Raw genomic sequence first — 20634 nt, forward strand, 5'->3', positions numbered from 1 at the left:
TCTCTGAGCAGGTCTCCATGGCCCAGCCTCCACTCTGACTCCCACAGCTCCTCCACCCGGCAGTCGGCGTCTGCCCCTCATGCCTCCCTCCAGCATGGGCCCGCGAGCCACCCTGGCGCACTGAGCTGGGGCTGCCTGTCTCAGGAAGCACACGCCGCTCCCCGGCTGCAAGGTGGCGTCCAGCTGACCCTGATCCACCGCCTGGCCTGCTCACCGTGGACGGAGCTGGGTCCCCGCTTGGGCACAGCCGCCTAGGCCTAAGGTCACAGCCCCCCTCCAGGCCGGGGGTGACCGCCCCCATTGCAGTGCGCTCATTCTGCAGCCCCCTCGGTCACCCTCTCCAGGAGCCTAGAGCCTATTTTCTGGACTTGGATTCCGCTGGGCCAGGAGTTGGAGCTTTGGAGACCCCACCCTCTGAGCTCGCTGTGAAGTCTGCCAGACCCCCCGTCGGCCTCTGTGTCCCAGACGTATAATTAGGGGCAGTTGGCGCTCTGTGAGTCTAAACCATGGCAGCAAGCTGGTGCCCACTGCACACTTTGCTGGGGCCTTGATATACATTTACAGATCTGCAGACTTGATTCAAAATTCCAGATCCGAGGCATCTTTTGGAAAATCTAAAGTGACAGGTCATGCCGCCTCGTCCCCTCTCATTCTGCAGTGATGCTGGAGCTGGGCACCTGGAGCCTCGATTTTCTGACCACAGGGAAAACCAGCCCCTCCCCGGGCCAGGCAGCTGGACGAACCCCAGGAGGTGCCACTGGCGGTCAGTCGGCAAATATCCGCTTCACCGCCCTCAGTGACCCTGCACGTGGACATCACCTCTCTGTCCCTCAGGCACCTCGGCCGTGAGGTGGGGATGACAGCCCTCCACGTTATGGGTGTCCCGGGCGGTAACACCCCAACCGATACGTGTCCAGGGAGGACCACAGCGCCTGCCACGGGATGCGTACGCAGCCCGACCGAGGCTGAAGGAGGAGACACTCCCCGTTTCTGGGATGTCAGCCCATGGCCAGGCTGTGCCGCCCAAGGCGGGACCCCCCAGGATGGGGGCTGAGTCCGTGGGCAGGTGCCAGAATGAAGGTGCAGGGCAGGGGCCAGCCTGGCGGGGAGTGGGGGGAAATCTCTACACATCTGGGGGTGCTGGAGGAGCAGGCAGGGGTGGGGGCAGGCAGTAAGCCGCTGAACGCCCCCAGCCAACCCTACGAGGCCCGGCCCCTTTGCCTCTTCACCAGAGGGACAACTCTTGGCCCCAGAAAAGGCCACATCTGTTTACTTAAGCAGAAACAAACCCGCAGCCCACCACCCAGAGTCCTGGGCCCCGGGGCAGGGATAGAATGGAGCTCAGGCCACAGCAGCTGCTCTGAGCAGGCGGTCGTCCCCTCTTCGCTGGTCAGTAATCCTTGGCGGGGAGAGCTTACCCTTCCATCTCACCAATGCTGACACTGAGGCTCAGAGAGGGTGCGTTCATCGCCTGACGTCACACAGCCAGAGACTCAGAGGCAGGGCTCTCACCCAGGGACTCACCCTCGGAGGACCAAGCTGGCTCATGACCAGTACAACTCAGTCCCACACCCAACTTCCCTGCATGGAGATCCCGGAGCAGGCAGGGAGGGCCCAGTAGACACCCGGTCCATGCACAGCTGACCTTGGCCGGACAGAAGCTCCTCCTGGAGGCCCCAGACGCTGGACGACCAGGGGCCCGAGGCTGTACAACCCCGGCCCCGCCTGCAGGAGGCGCTGGAGGACGATGGGGCTGACACTCCCCCGGGGGAGCCCACTGCCCCCACCTCTGAGCTGCAGGTCACGAGGCACCCAGGCTCTGGAAGGTTCACAGCGCAGGAGGTCCAGGGGGCTTGGCTGGGCCTCAGGAGAGCCAGTTGGGGGATGAATGGGAAGCAGCCTGGAGCTCAGAGGGGCTGCCCTCCAGTGGAGCGCCCGGGACACCAGCGTGAGGGCAACCTTGCTACGCGGCAGACCCCAGCACGTGGCGCCAGCTTCCTGCCAGCTGAGAACGCACCCTAGCAGGGAGCCCTCAGGAAGCCCACTGTACAGACGAGAAAACCGAGGCCCGGGGCAGTGAAGCGATGTGCCTGAGGTCACACAGCCAGCGTGGGGAAGGGCAGCTTCAGCCTTGGGGACCAGGCCAGGGACCCCCAAGGGTCAGAAGGACCTGGATCCGCAGCTGGCCTACCACTGCTCGCTGCTGGGCCATGGGCTATGTCCCGTGGTGGGAGGGGACTCGCTGGAAGGCTGTTTGGGGGCTGAGATGAGGTTCCCAGAGCACCGGCCTGGGGTAGATTCACTGCAATGACCACCCAGTGTGCTTCCTTTCTTTCCCAAACCCTCTGTAGCGTCCATCAAGAGGGACCCTCGACCCCAGGCCGGCGTCCTGCCCGGCGGGCAGCAGACGTGGAGAAAGCAGTGGCTGAGGCGGTTCCGAGCCCGGTCCGAGAGTCCCCATGTGCATCTCACCTTTCCCTGGGAGCCCTGTTTCCACGATGGAAACGAGCGTGTGGGGCGGAGGCAGCTGCCCTGGTGGGGGCCATCCTGAAACAACCACTCCCAAAGCAGCCCCTCCCAGTGGCCACTCCCAGCCTGGGGCAGTGAGCCTGGCCGCCCCGTGGTCTTGGAATCGGGAAGAAATGCATACAGTGCACCACAGAGGTTCCGCGGCCGCAGCAGACCTCGCTTTCATTCATGCCGTGACTGAGGCGTGTGCCCCGCAGGAAGGACTGTCACCGGTTTGGCGAGACGGCAGAGAGATCACCCCGCACCCCACACAGGGCTGGCAGACCTCCCGGGGGGCCCTCGGCCAAAGCAGGGGAGAGAGGAGTGCATGCCAACACCAACAGTCCTGGGGGACACGTCCCTCCGGCCGAGGTGCGAGCATCTCGCAGCCATGCTCAGCGCTCTCCTTGGTCTCTTCAGCATCTGACACAGATCTGACGTGTTCTCACGGCTGGCTGTGGGCACCCCCTCCCACAGGGTGGAAGGCCCGTGAGGGGTGCCAACTTCATTCAGTTTTGATCTCAGCTGTCTCTCTGGCACCTAGAATCGTGCAGGAGGCTCTCATAAATATTTGCTGACTCAGTAACGTAGGGAAACAGGCATTCCTGTACACGGCAGGTGTGAGTACTGTCTGGTACCATCAGTGCAGGGGAGCTGGCAGGCACCGGTTAGAAGGACACACCCCGTGGTCGCCAGCAGAGCCCATGGCAGCCGGCTGGCGCCTCCCTGGAGAAAAGCGTGTAGGCAGTCATCAAAACATGGAGTGGCGTGAGCACAGCAGCCCTCCTCCAAAGGGTCCAGACTGGAAAAAAGCCCACAGCCCTTCAGGAGAAGGAACCACCAACCAGGGTCTGTCCTCACCATGGAGCAGCTCTCAACCACAAAAAGGACCCACCACGGCACCCACAACATGTGGACATGAAGTGCTATGCTGAGCGCAAGTCGCCACCCCAGAGAGCAGGCTGCTGCTGCTGCTGCAAGGACTACACGGCCCCGTTCACAAAACTCCCAGAGCTGTTTGCGGTCAGGGCAGCAGTTCTGGGGACGGGCACAGAAGAGGGGAGCCTGCTCATCTCGGGATGCTGCCTCATGATCTGGGTGCTGGGCATGCGGGCGTTCACCTCTGAGACGTCTCACTGAGCTGCAAGCTTCTGAGGCTGCCCAGGGGGCGCGGTGGGAAGAACATGCCTGCCAAGGCAGGGGACACAGGGACACAGGGGACAGAGCTTCAATCCCTGGGTCAGGAGGATGCCCTGGAGCAGCGGTGGCAGAGTGGGGCACAGCTGGTGACTGGGAGCACGCACAGGCGCACGCTTCTGAGAGGGCCTCCTGATCATATCGGCTAAACGTCTCACCGAGAGAAAAGAGAGAAACCCAGGTGGACACGGACCCGACAACTTCCTGCCATGACGGGAAGACGCTCACTGAGGCAATGGAGACAACCGAGCGTCCGCCAGCAGGGACAGTGAGCGACTGCGGGGGCGTGCAGGGAGCAGAGCTCCTCCCCACGTGCCGACAGGGAGAGCCCCAGGGTGGGCTGTGCACAGAGGAACGCAGAGGACAGAAAGGTGCACGCACGACGCTGGATCTGTGAAAGCGAGTGCACACCCCCAACACACGTGGGAACCTGTGGTTCCCGGGCGTGCTCCCACGTCCTGCAGTCCCTGAGATTGAGCCAGGGACCCACGGGGTCAAGGTACTTTCCAAACAACACTGGCGGCCCCCTTCCTGCCTGCCCCTTCTCCTACAAGTAGGCGGTAGAACCTTCCAGAAACCACGTGTCGGTGATGATGGCACTGCTCTGATGGCTAACGGAACGCGGACGTGCGTATTCAGGGCTGTCTAAACTCGAGAAAAGGAGCTTAGCGTCACTAGCCTTTAGGGAACCGCCAGTGAAACCCGCAGTGAGGTATCACCTAACACTTCAACACATCACATTCAAAAAGGCAGACAGGGACTGCCTGCCTGGTGGTCCAGTGGTTAAGATTCTGGGCTCCCAACGCAGGGGGCTGGGGTTCAATTCCCGGTTGGGGAACCAGGTCCCATAGGCTACAACTAAAACCCAGCAGAGCCAAAAACTGAAAAACTAAATACATATTTTTAAAAAAATACAGACAATAACAAGTGCTGGTGAAGATAGCGGGGCAGCCGCTGTGGGTTAACAGTTCGGTGTTTCATCTGACAGTTACACAGAGTTACCAGACGACCCAGCAATACTACGTTCCTGGGTACGTTCCCCAAAGATAGGAATACACGTCCACTCAAAGATAGGTAGTGAACGCAAGAGCAGTGGCACTCACAGTAGCTGAAAGGTGCCAACTTCATCACCTGGCACATGAACAAACAAAGACGTGGCCCATCCACACGCGGGAATGCCCGCCACGAGAAGGAATGCAGCCCCGATTCATGCTGCAACACAAGGAAACTCCACAGAGTCACGCTGAGTAACTAACCGGGGACGTGGCCCATCCACGCGCTGGAATGCCCGCCACGAGAAGGAATGCAGCCCTGATTCATGCTGCAACAGAAGGAAACTCCACAGAGTCACGCTGAGTAACTAACCGGGGATAGTCCCCAAAGGCCACGTACTCTGTGATTCCATGTCCAGGAACGTACAGCACATGCAATCCATGCGGATGGCGACTAAACCCGAGCCTGCTGGGGGCTGGGAAGAGGAAGCCGGAGGTGGCTGCTACTGGCATGGGGTTTCTTTCTGGGGTTATCAGAGTGTTCTAGAATTCGATTCTGATGATGTTTTCATGACCCTGACAAAACCTACTGAATTGTACGCTTTAAATGGGAGGATTTACTGGTGCACGAACAATGTCTCATAAAGCTGTCTAGGAAGGAAGGGAGGGAGGGAGGCAGGAAGGAAGGAAACTGTTTTTCTAAAGCCAAGAAACCCCCCTCAGGCCAGACCTTCACTATGGGGAGCGGCTGTGAAATGCGCCCTTTTCCTCCAAGTGCCATAGGCTCTGCGGGCAGCCAAAGCCGGGGACCCCTTCCTGCCCTGGTGCCCCATGGGAGCTGTGAGCCCACCCCTCGCCTGGAAGACGAGGGCCCCCTGCTCAGCTCTACTACGACCTCTAGAAAAGCACTGCCATCCCCTCCACTCTCAGAATCCCAGTTCCTCTTCCATGGAATAGAAGGACCACACAGACCCTCCCAAGGTCACCACACAGGACATCTCAGTGCCCTGACAGGCACCCCCTGCAGAGGACCCATCCACCACCCAGCTGCCAACTGGGGCCGAGCCAGTGACGAAAGCAAGGGGAACCAGCCCAGGACAGTCCAGCTGCCCCCCTGCACCCCGACGGGCAGGCAGCCCCTCCTCAGGTCAGGTCCCCCGGCAGCTGCCCCAGGACACATGCGCCTGGCAGGCCCACAGCTGCCAATTTCACAAAAGCCAGGAAGCTCGTGTTCACGTTACGTCTTCTAAACGTTGCAGCAAAACTCGAGGGCTTACGAAGGTGCTTTCCAGAAAGACACTAACCCGTGACACGGGCGTGCACCCTCAGCCCAACAGCAGACAGAGTGTGAGACAGCTGGCGGTGTCGTCGACTCGACAGACAGGAGTTTGAGCAAACTCCGGGAGGTGGTGAAGGACAGGGAAGCCTGGCGTGCTGCAGTCCAAGGGATCACAAAGGGTCGGACACGACCGAGTGACTGAACAAAACAAGACAGAGCAGGGCCGGCCCAGCTGTGCGGGGTCAGTGAGGCGCCTGGGGCTCAGAAAGGTGGCATCCCAGGCCTCAGGTCACACGAGGAGCGAGGCCGAGCTTTGCCCGGGGACTCAGCGTGGACGGGCAGGGGCCGGGGGAGGCCTGGGTCCCTGGTCTGCTCCCAGCAGCCGTGGGCTGGGGCAGGGCTACCTGGCCTGCCTGTGAGCTCGGCGTGGGGGGCAGGGGGGACACCCCCTCTCCAGGCCACTCCAGGAGCCAGGCGCTCTCGCACAGGACGTGGGCTCAGCTGTCCGGGTTTCCAGCCCGGCTCCCTCGGGTCCCCTGGCCGTGCTCGGGGACCTCTCAGACCCGGCGCGAGTTTAAATCTCCCACATGCCTGGACTGGAGAGGACAGCAGAGAGGACGGTCTGCGGCAATCGTCCAGGGACCAGGCAGAGGTTGGGCGGGTCTCTCTGCTGCCTGGACCCACAACCCGGGGACTCTGGGGGACCCTGGAGAACCCCAGACGCTGAAGGCCCCACGTTCTGCCCCCTGCACCCGGAGGAAGCATTCCATGACCCAAGTAAGACTGTACCAGCTCCTGCCTCACACTGGCAGAGGCGCCCCCTGCCCCTGGGGAAAGGCCCCAGTCTTCGTGCTGAGGGTAACGCTGCTGCCCTGGGCCCAGTTCCTGCCCCTCCCTGTTGGGGGCCAGAGTGAGGTACTCTGCGAAGGTCATGAGGAAGGAGGCTCGACATACGCAAAGGCGGGATCGAGCCTCAGGAGTCCCCCTGGAAATCCTCGAGCATCTACCCCCATAACCAGAGCCTGCCTACTTTACTACTTTGTGCTCTCACCTACACTTCTGACTTTACGGGGGGCTGTCCCCCACCACCTCTTTCGGAGAAGGAGTTAACCTAGAGCTCCAGTCAATAAAAACTCCTGGGCGTGACAAGAGTGTTTTAACCTACAAACTCCTCTGAAGGTTCTCTAGCCTGCCTGACAGGCTCGTCCGGCCACATGTGATTGCTCACAGCCTCCCAACCGTGAGAGGCACGAGATGCTTTAAACCCTCTAAAAACAGGTTCTTTAGAGAAGTTAGAAAACTATTAGTATAAGTATAATGGGCTGATTAGAAACTGTATTGGTGAAGGGTTTTTCATTTGTTGAGCCAATGTTTGTTGCTAAGTCTCCACATCCCCTGCCCTTACACACATTAATGAATATATAGAAGAAATAAGTATTAACCTTTGATATTAATCACGTTAGACCTTAGGCTAAGTAAATTCTTTCCTTAACTAAACCCCACTACACCCTCACCCTATAGGAATGTAACTTTATTTGGGTGGCGTCTGTTTTAAGAATAATCACCCCTGGAGAAATAAGTGTCCTGGTTGACTGACTGTTGTCACAAGGAGAGGGTCATAAATTGTCAGCAGGCCCCCCTGGCCAGAAGATGATGTAACACCCCTAAGACCTCTGTATACATTTGTATGAAGCACCTGACTTTGATAAAAGTCAGGACTGCTGACCCCGCGTGACTTTTGCATAACATCTCAGTGTATAAACGTAGACCACGGAAAATAAAGAATTGGGATCAGTTTCTCGAAATACTGGTCTCCCCATGTCGCTTTCTCTCTCACTCTGGTTGAGTCTCCATCTGGAGCGCGGAACCCGCCATGCTTACTAATTATGCCCGGGCTTCTAAGATCCAACCGGGGAGGCCTCAGTGTCTCCTCTCCTTCGGGAGAATGGAAGGACGCCTGCGGCCTACGTAAGTGGTGCAAACTTCTTGTCTTGAAGTTTTATTGGTCTCCCGCGTAAACCAAGCTACTCAGCCTCTTTTCTCCACTGAATTTCCTCACTGAGCTATCCTTATTTCAGCCTCTTTTCTTCACTGAATTTTACTGAGCTATCCTCATTCTATTACTCTTTATATCCTTAATTAACATTTAATTAAGCAATTGTTTCCTGATCTTCGCCTACGCCATCTCTCCTTCGAATACCCTGGATCAGCCGGGGCTGGTCCCCGGCACCTCCCAGGCCTCTTCTCACCCCAGCCACACAGCCTCATTCCAACCCAACCTCCTCTCCACCTGCAGGGCCTCTGTACCTGCTGTGGCCTCTGCCAGACGCACTCTCTGATCCCCACTGCCACCCGGTCAAAAGCTCCTCCTGCTCAAACAGCCCTTCCTCCAGGGAGCCCTCCCTCCAGGGAGCCCTCCCTCCAGGGAGCCCTCCCTGATCTCCAGGGATGTCAGCTCCCCTGGACAGGCCCGCAGAGCACATCCGCTGCACTCCCACGACGCAGGGGTTTTCTCTCCTGCTGAACTATACGGTCCCGGCGACAAGGCCACACTGGGTGTGGGGAACATCTGGCATGCATCACAGCCCTCAGGCAGGCTGGGCACCGGAAGTGATTGTTGGGGTGAAGACGTGGAGAAATGGGGGGTGAGGTGGGCTCACCACTTCCTGCACGTGTGTCGGTGGGGAAGCAGCCCCAATTCCTCCACCGTGTACCGAGGGGGCGGCTGTGACGATTGAAAGGGCCTCTGATCTGAGAGAGCTTACGACGGTGCAAAAATAGGCCTCGAGCGTGATACGGGGTCTGCAGTTTGCATCCAGCTATCTCAACGTCAAAGCTTCTCTATTAACTGGACGTCGAGCCACTCAAACACCCCTGCCCAGCAGAATCCAGGGATGTAAAGTCCCGACGGGGGCGGGGGTGCTCCTCCTCCCACAGGGTCCCGGGGCCTGCAGGTTTCACTGGGGTCCTTTTCTGGGGAGGGGGCTGCCTCTAGCTGGGCCACCCTGACCCCAGGTTCCCGCCCTTGTGCTCAGGGGGGCGGGGTGGGGTGGTCCCCGGGTCCCTCCATCCTGCCAGCCCAGCGGTAGAAGCCCCTGAGTGACAGGAGACGTCAGAGCCCCTCTCCCCGCGGGGCAGTCAGGCATGTGGCTTCCGTCAGGTTCCATCTGGACACGCCCAGAGGCAGCCGGGAACCCTGGCAAGGCTCGGAACCCTGCCCGAGTGGGGCCTGGGGCGATGGCTGGCAACCACCTTCTCCAGGCCCGGGCTGCCACGGCAGCGTGGCCAAGGGGCATTTCCACCCTGTGACCCACCTCTCAGCAGGTCCCATGGGCAAGCAGGACCAAGCTACCAGCTCCCCAGTTTCACCCAAGGGCCCTCCTTCCCTCGGGATCCCCCAGCCACCCCCTGCAAAAGCAGCCAGAGGGCACCGAGGCCCTGGCTGCCCCAGCGATGCGCCATCAGACCCCTGACCCCCACCCACCAGGCCTCCCCCACCGCCCCCCACGCCAGAGGGCACCGAGGCCCTGGCTGCCCCAGCGATGCGCCATCAGACCCCTGACCCCCACCCACCAGGCCTCCCCCACCGCCCCCCACGCTGTGTGCATGGTGGCGACCACAAATAATTCCGTGTGCCCATCCACGCATGCCCTCTGCCCCCACCAGACCACGAAGGGCAGAGGCTGTGCCCACTCAGTTTCACCAGCACGACCCCCGGTGCAGAGAGGCTGTTCTGTACTTGTCTGTTGTAGAAACTGAGTGGGCAGTGACCAAGTAACAGAGAGTGAATAATCAAAGCGAGCGTTTTTAGTTACTCAGCAGTGCTGAGCCCCTCCCCGAGCTTGAATGAGTTAGTTCATTTAATGCTCAGAACCCTCCCCGCCCCCGACGCAGGGCCTTCCCTGCGCTTATAGATGGAGAGAGTGAGGCACAAAGTGGTGCCCGCCTGAGTTACAGGTGGAGAGCTGGTAGGGGTCAGGGGTCAGGGAGAGGGGTCAGGGTGAGGAGGAGGCGGCGGCGAGATGATGGGGTGATGGGCGGCCATCAGTCCTTGTTCAGGCGGCCAGGGCCAAACTCCTGGGTCCCACTGACCCTCACCCCACCCGCCCCCCACCATCCACACCTCCCTCCCCAGAGGAGCACCGAGAAACCCAGCCCGTCCTGTCTGCGCCCTCCGCTGGGCCCCTGCCAGGACAACCCTCGGATGGGATGAGGGGCACTGAGTCAGGGGCCCCTACTCCCTGGCCAACTGCAGCGGCAGCCACACCCCAAAGACCATCTGAGAAAGCCCAGGCAGAGGAAAAAACCTGGGGCGCCCGAGAACAAAGCAAGCCTCCAGGATTCCAAGGCCCACAGCCACAGAGGCCTCTGGCAGCAAGCAGAGGGGGCGGGGGGGCCGTGTCTGTTTTGGAAACCCCGGAGGCTGCAGGCACAGACTCGGGAGGCAGGCCTGCGAGCCCGCCCGCTCGGGCACACGTGGCCTTCATTACGCTCCCCGCCTCCTGCAGGCCCGGGGGCCTGGGTGAGGAGGAGCCCCCGGAAGCCCGCTGCCCTGGTGGCAGCCCGCCACCTCCCGCCATGCGACCCGCTTCCACGAACCACGCCTTTCCACTCTCGACCTGGTGAGCTGAAAATCAGGAGCCCAGCTTGTGGGGGTCGAGCCACAGGTGGGGCAGGCACTCAGTGAGGGCGAGTTCTGTGCCGCCCACTGGGAGCAGGATGCAGGGAAGGAGCTGCCGGGCCAGGGGCCTGCAGTCTCAGTCTCAGCACACTGTGGACACCCGCCAAGGGCCACAGCTCTGGACAGACGGGCCCCCCGTCCCCAGGAAACCCTCCTGGACCCCGCCCAGGGGTGGCCCGCTCATAGCCCATGGACCAGGGCCAGCCGGGCCCACGCTGCCTCCCTAGGGTCCTGCAGGGCCTGCCCACAGCTGATGCCCATTGAAGGTTTTCAGAGCGAACGACCCAGGACTGGACAGGACGTGGACTCCCTGCCGTGGAGAGAGGTCTCCAGACAACAGGTTCCCAGGGCTCCCTCAGAGGGGTGGGGCTCGGCCACAGACCCCCCAACCCCCCTCCAGCTGAGCACAGACCTGGGCCAGAACCAAGACCCAAGGACGCCCTCCACTGGTCGAGCATCCCGGGAGGAACCAGGGAAGAGTCTTACCTTCGAGGCCAGCTCTCGGGACAGAGTGCACGGAGTTGGGGTCCTCCTCCTCCTCCAGCCGGGACCGGGGCCCAGCCGGCTGCTGGGGCACCTCCTGGGTAGGCGGAGCACGGGCCGTCTCCTGCTGAAGTGTGGTCAGGGCGGCATGGGCACTGGGCTCGGTGGGGGCCTCGGGGGGGCCCTGCGTGGTCTCAGTCAGGAGGATGTTGGGCATGCTGAACGTGGGAGGGGGCCCGGCGCTGCGGTGCGTGGCCTGCACGTCAGGGATGAGGTTCTCTTCCACCCCAGCCCTGGCCTCGGCCCCCTCCTCCCGGACAGGGTGGGCCGGCATCGGGCCTGCCGTGGGCCGTCCGTCCAGCCCCCGGGGGCCGCCTGCGGCCAGCTGCTCCTGGACAGCTGGCACCTCCCTGTCTTCCTGACCATCGTCCGTCACTCTCCTGGCTTTGGCCTGCACAGGGGCCGGGGGACCCAGGGCGGCGGCTGCCGTGGGCCTGGGGAGGGCTGCCGGCCAGAGAGTGGCCTGGAGGGCCGAAGGTGGCTGACCCCCGCCTCCCAGAGCGGCTGGGCCCCCAGCGCCCGCCTGGAGCTCGCCCGCCAGGGCCTCCGCTTCGGCCACCTCCTGGTCGTAGCTGTAGGGGTCCTCATAGTGCCGCTCGGGGTCCCCATCCTCGGCATCCGAGGTGTTCCCGGGGGCGGCGTCTCCGTGGCAGTCGGGCAGCGGGTAGCAGATGAGCTCACCGCCTGCGTCCGGGCAATGGCAGGCCCGGCAGGGCGCCAGGCGGACGGTGTGGCCGGCGGCGTACTTGCGGCCGGAGTGGACGCAGCCCACCTGGCCGCACTGCGGGCAGCTGTCGGCCGCCACCACGGCCTCGATGCAGTTGGGTGGCAGCTCTGGGCAGGGCATGAACTGGCAGCTGATCTTGCCGCCGCCCGGCGGGCAGGAGCACTCGGTGCTGCCGAAGTCCACGAAGTAGGACTGGCCGGCGGGCACGCGGCCGCGCACGAAGCCGCCCTGCAGGCAGTCGTAGTACTGGTAGCCCTCGCAGGCACAGCCCCGCTGCACGCACGTGGCGCAGCAGGCCCCCGGCTCCAGCGCGTCCTCGATGCAGTTCTCCAGCGGCGGGCACTCAACGCCTGTGCAGTCCTGCCCCGGGGCTGCCGCACCGCCGGGACTCAGGGCCAGGGCCAGGGCCAGGGCCAGCCAGGCTCCCATGGGCTCCCCGAGCCGTGCCATGCCCTGCAGCCGGTCACGTGCAGCCTCCAGACGGACCGTCCTCGCCCGCAAAGCCCTGGGGGAATCGGAAAGGACAGGGGTCAGCACTGCATGGTGGGGGTGGGGGGACTCGCGTGCATGCCCGGCACACATGCCAGCACATGGGGGCATGTCTGGACAGCCTCACCGTCTCCGTTCACACACGAACTCGCCCCACATCCCCGCACACACTCTCCCACCTGCTCGGACGCTGCACAGACAGGTCACCTCGACTCTCACCTGGGTGATGTACAGGGTCGCCAGCACCCAGCTCAGGGCCACGGCCCCCGCCCTCACCCGCCTCCTGACACGTCCCCGAGTGGGACCCTCTGCCCCTAGTCCCGCAGGCACACACACACACACACACACGTCACACGCGTTCACTGGGCACTCGGCCACAGGCACGCGGGTGACGGCCAGGCAGAGGCCCCACCACAGTCCTCCAGGCAGTTATAAGCACCGTGTCACCAAGCCTCACCCGTGTGCCGGGACACGACGGGTGGTCTTGCACACAGGGTCCCAGGCACGTGCACACGGCAGCACCCAGTTTATCTCCCCCCTCGAAATCCAGGTTGAGCCCCAGTCACGCGCCCACAGGCCCGGGGCGGCCAGCCGAAGGACACGGCCAGGTAGGTGGACGCGGGGCAGGAACCAGGCCCTCCCAGGTCTCACGCAGCAAACAAGCCCCCCACCACTGCGGCCCTCAGGTCCCAGGGCTCAGGAACAACCCCCAACAGACCCCCCACGACTGCAAGCTTAGCTGCAGGGCAGCCTTCTGCCAACCTCCTCAGCAAACGTTACTGTCGTTTGCAGAATCAGCCTTGCACGTTCACTGTCCTGCACACACGCACACACACGTGCGCACACATGTACACACGCCAACGCCATGCATTCATGGGGCCCTGTGAAGAGCTCCCCGCCTCTGCCCGCCCCCTCCACCCACCTCTGCCCACCCCCTGCATCCACCCTGCCCGCCCCCCTCCATCCACTCGCCTCTGCCCGCCCCCCTCCATCCACCCTGCCCGCCCCCCTCCACCCACCCCTGCCCAACCCCTCCATCTAGCCGCACACTCCCCTCCCCCTACCAGTACCCTGGAAGCCGCCTGCCGCCTCCCTCCCCCGATCCCTTTCTCTGCAAAGCCAGTGTGCTCTGAGAGCAGCTGACCCCACAGCTTCCCGGCCAGCAAGGAGCAGCCTGGATTCCCTGTGGGAGCTGCCCCGACCTGCCCTCCAGGGCCCTCACGTGACCCCCGCAGCCCCTCCTCAGCCTCCTCTACATGCTCCTCGAATGTCACCTTCTCACAGGGCCTCACTCGTCCCCTCACCTCCATCCTCACAAAGGTCACTGGTCCCACGGCCCTGGGACCTGCCGTGACTCGGGGACAGGCCTGCCCTGCCCGGGGCCGCATGCTCCTGGTCAGAGACAAGGGGTCCCCCTCCACCCGCTCCCCGCCCCAGAGCTGTGCTGTCAGTCACTGCTAAAGTTCTCTGACCTAGAAACGAACACATTGAAGCCACATTGCTAGTACTTTAAGTTTGTAAATTTCACACCCAAGAAATATAAGGATAGGGACTTCACTTTACTACGTTTATAACAGAGATAAAGAGGTAACAGCCTTTAAGCTGCCCACCTCCTGGCTGAGCTGGGGAGAACACAATGAAAGAATGTGGGAGAACATGAAAGAACACAGGAGAACACGATGAGAACACGGGAGAAACGATGAGAGAACACGGGAGAAACGAGAGAACATGGGAGAACACCATGAAAGAACACAGGAGAAACGATGAGAGAACACGGGAGAACACCATGAGAGAACACAAAAGGACACAGGAGAACACGGGAGAACAACATGAGAGAACACGATGAGCGAACATGGGAGAAACGATGGGAGAAGAAGGGAGAAACGATGGGAGAACACCATGAGAGAACATGAAAGGACACAGAAGAACGCCATGAGAGAACACGGGAGACACGATGAGCGAACACTGGAGAAACGATGAGAGAACACGGGAGAACACCGTGAGAGAACACGAGAGAACATCATGAGAACATAAGAGAACACAGGAGAACACCATGAGAGAACACGGAAGAACACAGGAGAACACCATGAGAGAACACGAGAGAACACAGGAGAACACCATGAGAGAACAGGAGAGAACATCATGAGAACATAAGAGAACACAGGAGAACACCATGAGAGAACACGAGAGAACACAGGAGAACATCATGAGAGAACACGGGAGACACGATGAGAGAACACTATGAGAGAAACGATGAGAGAACACGAGAGAACACTATGAAGAACACCGTGAGAGAACACGAAAGAACACAGGAGAACACCATGAGAGAACACATGAGACACGATGAGCAAACACTGGAGAAACGATGAGAGAACACGGGAGAACACCGTGAGAGAACATCATGAGAACATAAGAGAACACAGGAGAACACCATAAGAGAGCACGAGAGAACATGGGAGAAACGATGTGAGAACACGGGAGACATGATGAGAGAACATGGGAGAACACCATGAGAGAACACAAGAGAACAACATGAGAGAACACGATGAGTGAACACGGGAGAAACAATGAGCGAACACGGGAGAAACAATGAGAGAACACGGGAGAACACCGTGAGAGAACACGAAAAAACACAGGAAAACACCATGAGAGAACACGGGAGAACACAAGAGAACACCATGAGAGAACACGGGAGACACGATGAGAGAACATGGGAGAACACCGTGAGAGAACATGAGAGAACATCACGAGAGAACACGGGAGAAACGATGAGTGAACACGGGAAAAATGATGAGAGAACACGGGAGGACACCATGAGAGAACACGAGATAACACAGGAGAACACCATGAGAGAACATGATGAGTGAACACGGGAGAAACAATGAACGAACATGGGAGAAATGATGAGAGAACATGGGAGAACACCCTGAGAGAACACAAAAAAACACACACCACCATGAGAGAACACGGGAGAACACAAGAGAACACCGTGAGCGAACACGGGAGACACGATGAGCGAACATGGGAGACATGATGAGAGAACATGGGAGAACACTGTGAGAGAACATGAGAGAACATCATGAGAGGACACGGGAGAAACGATGAGTGAACACAGGAGAAATGATGAGAGAACATGGGAGAACACAGGAGGACACCAAGATAGAACACGGGAGAACGCCATGAGAGAACACGATGAGCGAACAGGGGAGAAACAATGAACGAACATGGGAGAAATGATGAGAGAACATGGGAGAACACCGTGAGAGAACACGAAAAACACAGGACGCCATGAGAGAACACGAGATAACACAGGAGAACACCATGAGAGAACACGGGAGAACACAGGAGAACACCATGAGAGAACACAGGAGAAACGATGAGTGAACACGGGAAAAATGATGAGAGAACACGGGAGGACACCAAGATAGAACACGAGATAACACAGGAGAACACCAGGAGAGAACACGGGAGAAACGTGAGAGAACACGATGAGAGAACACGGGAGAACACGATGAGAGAACACGAGAGAACACGATGAGAGAACACAATGAGAGAACACGGGAGAAGCGTGGGACAATGCGGGAGGACACGACGGTGGCACAAGGGCCTGGCCGGCAGGGCGGTGACGGCGCGGCGGCCACAGAGCAGCAGGAGCAGCCCGCACCCGCAGCCCATCAGCCAGGGGCTGAGGGCACAGCCCCCCAAGCCGGCGCCCTGCAGAACGCGGCTTGTTCCGCCAGCGCTGTGGCCCCAGCGTGGGGAGGCGGGTGCCAGCCCACAGGGACTCCGGAGATTACTGAACGCCAGGCGGCCGTGAGGACAATGGAGACGTAAATGAATGAAAGCCAGGAAATGGGACAGGAAGAGGCCGGGGCAGGGGAGAGGCTGTGTCAGCCAGGGGAGTCGGGCAAGGCTTCTCTGAGGAAGCGACATGTGAGCGGAGGCCTGAGCCCCGGCCCTCTCGGGAGGCAAAGCACAGCAGACGCAGAGACGGCGAGTGCAAGGGGCCAGAGGCAGGACCGGGGAAGGGGAGAGGGGCTCCCCACCACCCGCAGGGTCTACCCACCATGGTGGAGCCCAGCGAGCAAGGGCCAGGGTGCTAATGGCCAATGAGCCCCAGAGCCTGGAACGATCCGACAGGATCCTCGACTTAAAGGGCTTCTCTGCTGCCGTGTTGAGAGCAGGAAGCTGGGCAAATGATGGGTGGTGGGAGAGGACGTGGCAGGGCCGGCTGACAGCCTAGGTGGGGGGTAAGGAGTCCAGGAGAAGCGGAGGTCTGGGCCCGAAAGTCGAAGGATGGATGGAGCTGGGGCTTCCATGGAGGAGGGTCACGACGTGCTGGGGAGACTGGGCCAGGCTAGTTTGAGAAGCCCGGGGACGGTCCAGGTGAGGACGGTAAGGATGCAGGTGAGGACAGGAGCAAGTGCGCAGTGGGGCCAGAAGCCAGGGCGTCCCTGGGCGAGGGCTGACCCCCACGGCCCACCTCAGGCGGGTAGAAGACCCCCCAGCAAGGAGGCCCAAGATCCACATGACAAACCACAGAGATGGGGGAACAAAGGCAGCCCCTCTGGGTCAGAGACAGACCAGGCTGCAGGGAGCAGAGGGAGCTCCCCGCCCCCGGAGACAAGCAAGCCGACTGGGAACCTGCACTCGAGACAGGACTGGGAGGGCACGATCTCTACACGGCTGGTTCTCGGATCCAAACACCCTGTTCCAGGGGGTGCCCACTGCTGTTCTCCCAGGGCCCCTGCCGGACAGAGCCCCCCAAATGTTTCTTCTATAGGCTTCTACAGAGGGCCCCCCCTTCCGATCTAAAAAGAGGAATCACGAGGGGAGGGGCTGAGAAAGGGTTCTTGACCTCCTGCAGCCAGAGAGTGGGGGGACACACAGAGACCCTGTGGCGGACTGCCCAGGGCCTGTGGCTGGGCCGAGGTTGGGGGGTGCCGGGCCCGAGGTAGGGGCTCATTGGGGACCACGGAGACGCAGAGGCTCCCCCAGGCTCTCCCGACACCCACAGATGAGCCAAGCTGGGTAAGGAAGGCATGCACGCTGATGATAACAAGACTACGACTGTCACAGTGCCAGCGGCCTACGTGAGCCCTGGAGCGGACACTGAGAAAGGGGCATTCGTGCGTGCAGGGCGGGCGCCAGGCTCTCCTGATCCACGGGGTCCTCCCAAGGGATCTGCAGCCCGCGGCGATGGCCAGTGATGGGCATCCTCTCGGGGCCTCATGCTCCATCACCAAGAGGCAAAAACAAGAGGCCTTTAGACAGGAAGGAAGATGGGAGATGCCTTCGGCTGGGGGCGTCCCGCCCTGTGGACCCAGGGCAGGCTTGGGGCAGCAGTGGAGAGGTGGGTTGGCCTGGGCTGACCACAGCTCTGCCAGGGAGGGGTTCTGATGCAGCCCCGGGGCCAGGGTCTCACAAGTGGGGTGTGGGCAGGGCAGGGCCAGGGCTCGCTCAGCAAGGCTGTCTTCCGAGGGTGCCCAGGGAGACATGCCTACTGTCCCACAGCCCCACATCCACAGGGCGCCCAGGGAACGGGGGGCTGATGACGCTGACCACACCTCCACTGCCCTCCCTGCCCGGCTGCGAGCTCCCCCCCAAACACAGACACACGTTCCTCCATTCAGATGACCCCCACCCCCATAAACGGACTACAGCACACCTGTCCACAGAAGCCCCGGGTTCATACTCTCTGAGCTGGCAAAGCCACCCTGGTGCCCCCCACATGGGGCACCGACTCATCGCCACTACCAAGCCTCCACTCCTGAGCGTGGGGTCTGGCCTCATGTGACAGACAGAAACTCACAAGATAAGGGAATTCTTCCTTTCTCCAGCTCGCTAAGCCTTCTGATTCTGACAAGAACAGGCTTGCCAGAGCTGGCCAATAAAAATACAAGACAGGCAGTTACAGAGGAATTTCAGATAAACAAGGCATGATTGTTTGGTACTAAGTCAGTCCTGTGCGATATTTGGGAGATACTTATTCCATCGTTTCTCTGAAATTCCAACGTAACTGGGCATCCTACATCTTTACTGGGCAACCCCAGACGAGAACAAAGTCTCAGGTTGACGCTGGTGTGGCTTCAAAACTTTAAAAATATCTGTAAGGCATCTTTCTTTTAAACCCAAGGCAGACACAGCCAAACGCTGAGGCTCTCAAGCAGCTGGGGAATGACAGAAGGGAAATAAACACTCAGGACCCTTGTAGACACACCAGTTACAAGCACACGAGCAATCGGGACCACCTGGCCTGCTGGCCGCCACCTCACAGAGCAGCGCTGGCCCCAGCATCTCCCAGAAGCCTCTCCAGACCGCTGCCCGCTGCCCCCAAGTCCAAGCAGAGGGTGAGTGCCGACCAGCCACCCCACCGTCTGTCCACGGGGTGTGTTTGGAACCCACACGGTGCTTCTGAAATTAGTTGCTGTTATTAACGTTGCACTGTTACTAATTTATAGAATCGATTTAATGTTATGACACAGAAAATCAGAACATTTTACAGTCAACCTGGATTTCCAATTTCTCTAGGAAAATCTGAAGCTGGGCCTGACGGCAGGGCCTCAGTGGTCCACGGCGGGGCCACGCTCGCTGTCCATCGGCATCACGGGGCTCCCCCCGGCACCCCGTTTCTGTCTCCTGGAACCCTCCCAGGCCTCTCCTGTCTAAACACAGGCGAGAGAGTCCCGGGGGGCGGGCGGGGGGCGGGGAGGGGGGGCGGTCCCTGCTTCTTCCCGCCTAGAGTTCTGAACCACCTAGTGTTCTGGGCTAGGAACTGTCTCTTCTCTAAGTGGAAGCTGGGGAATCGTGCCCACTCCAAGAAGTCCACTCCAAGGAGCCTCGAAACCTAGAGAACATATTAAAAACCAGAGATGTCACTTTGCCAACAAAGGTCTGTATAGTCAAAGTTGTGGTTTTTCCAGCAGTCAGGTACAGACGTGAGAGGTGGACCACAAAGAAGGCTGAGTGCTGAAGAAATGATGCTTTCAAACTGTGGTGTTGGAGGAGACTCTTGAGAGTCCCTTGGACTGCAAGGAGATCCAACCAGTCATTCCCAAAGGAAATTAACCATGAATATACATTGGAATTCCAGGACTGATGCTGAAGCTGAAGCTCTAATACTTTGGCCACCTGATGCAAAGAGCGACTCACTGAAAGAGACCCTGATGCTGGGAAAGATTGAGGGCATGAGGAGAAGGGGCAACAGAGGATGAGATGGCTGGATGGCATCACCGACTCGAGGGACATGAGTTTGAGCAAGCTCCAGGAGACAGTGAAGGACAGGGAAGCCTGGCGTGCTGCAGTCCATGCGGTTGCAAAGAGTCGGACACCACTGAGAGACTGAAAAACAACCAAGGAGCCCGCTCCTACCCGGGCGGCCTGGAAGGTCAACGGTGTGAGAATCCGACATCATCCGCGCAGCCACATGAGACACACAAGCAAGGGAGGGAAAGCGGGAGTGACACGCTGGTGCCTCCCAGAAGCAGAGCCTGAGATGGGTTCTGAGCACGCTGGTGCCTCCCAGAAGCAGAGCCTGAGATGGGTTCTGAGCACGGGAAGAAGGGTGGTTCTCCCTGGAAGAACCCTTGGGAGAAGAGAAAAGGGGACACGATGGCAACGGTGCTGTCTCGGCCGAAGTCTGACACCTGCCTGACCCCACGGGGAGCGCCCAGGGCTCACCCCCATCAGGCACGTCTGAGGGCCACCTGCTGACGATGGCGGAGGGACGCCAGCGGGAGATCACCTCCTGGGCCTGAGGCGGGGGCGGGGCGGGGTGGGGAGCAACACCGGTTGGCCAAGGGTGAGTGTCTGGAGAGGGTGCCGGCGTGAGCCAGGAGGAGCAGCAGCCTGGGCGCCAGCGGGGACCACAGGTTCTGCCACGTACAGACGCACACACGTGTGCGTGTGCACAAGAGCAGGTCAGGGAGCCTAATCCAAGGAACTCCCCCAAACCCAGCTTTACTTTCTATATAATTTGGGCTGGGATCACCCCAGGCTCAGAAAGGTAAGAAGTAATGTCCTAAAATGTCGACTCAATGGACATGAGTTTGAACAAACCCCGAAAGATGGTGAAGGACAGAGAAGCCTGGTGTGCTGCAGTCCATGGCGTCAGAAAGAGTCGGGCACGACTGAGCGACTGAACCACCACAACACGTGTCCTGAAAATAGTCTTTGCACACAGATGTTCACAACAGCATCATTCACACCAGCCAAAAGG

General features: G+C 60.2%; 1 protein-coding gene across 2 annotated transcripts in view; it reads right to left on the minus strand.

Annotated features, from left to right (window-relative positions):
- FBLN2 (fibulin 2) overlaps positions 1-20634 on the minus strand; it is a 69266-nt gene that overhangs the window by 36106 nt on the left and 12526 nt on the right. For both annotated transcript variants that reach the window (XM_015459704.3, XM_002697131.6), the window contains exon 2: positions 11144-12432. In XM_015459704.3, coding sequence (XP_015315190.1) covers positions 11144-12377 — 1234 coding nt within the window. In that variant the 5' untranslated portion in view covers positions 12378-12432. The remainder of the gene's footprint in view (positions 1-11143; positions 12433-20634) is intronic.

Source organism: Bos taurus, chromosome 22 (genome assembly GCF_002263795.3).
Source record: "Bos taurus isolate L1 Dominette 01449 registration number 42190680 breed Hereford chromosome 22, ARS-UCD2.0, whole genome shotgun sequence".
Taxonomy (NCBI): domain Eukaryota; kingdom Metazoa; phylum Chordata; class Mammalia; order Artiodactyla; family Bovidae; genus Bos; species Bos taurus.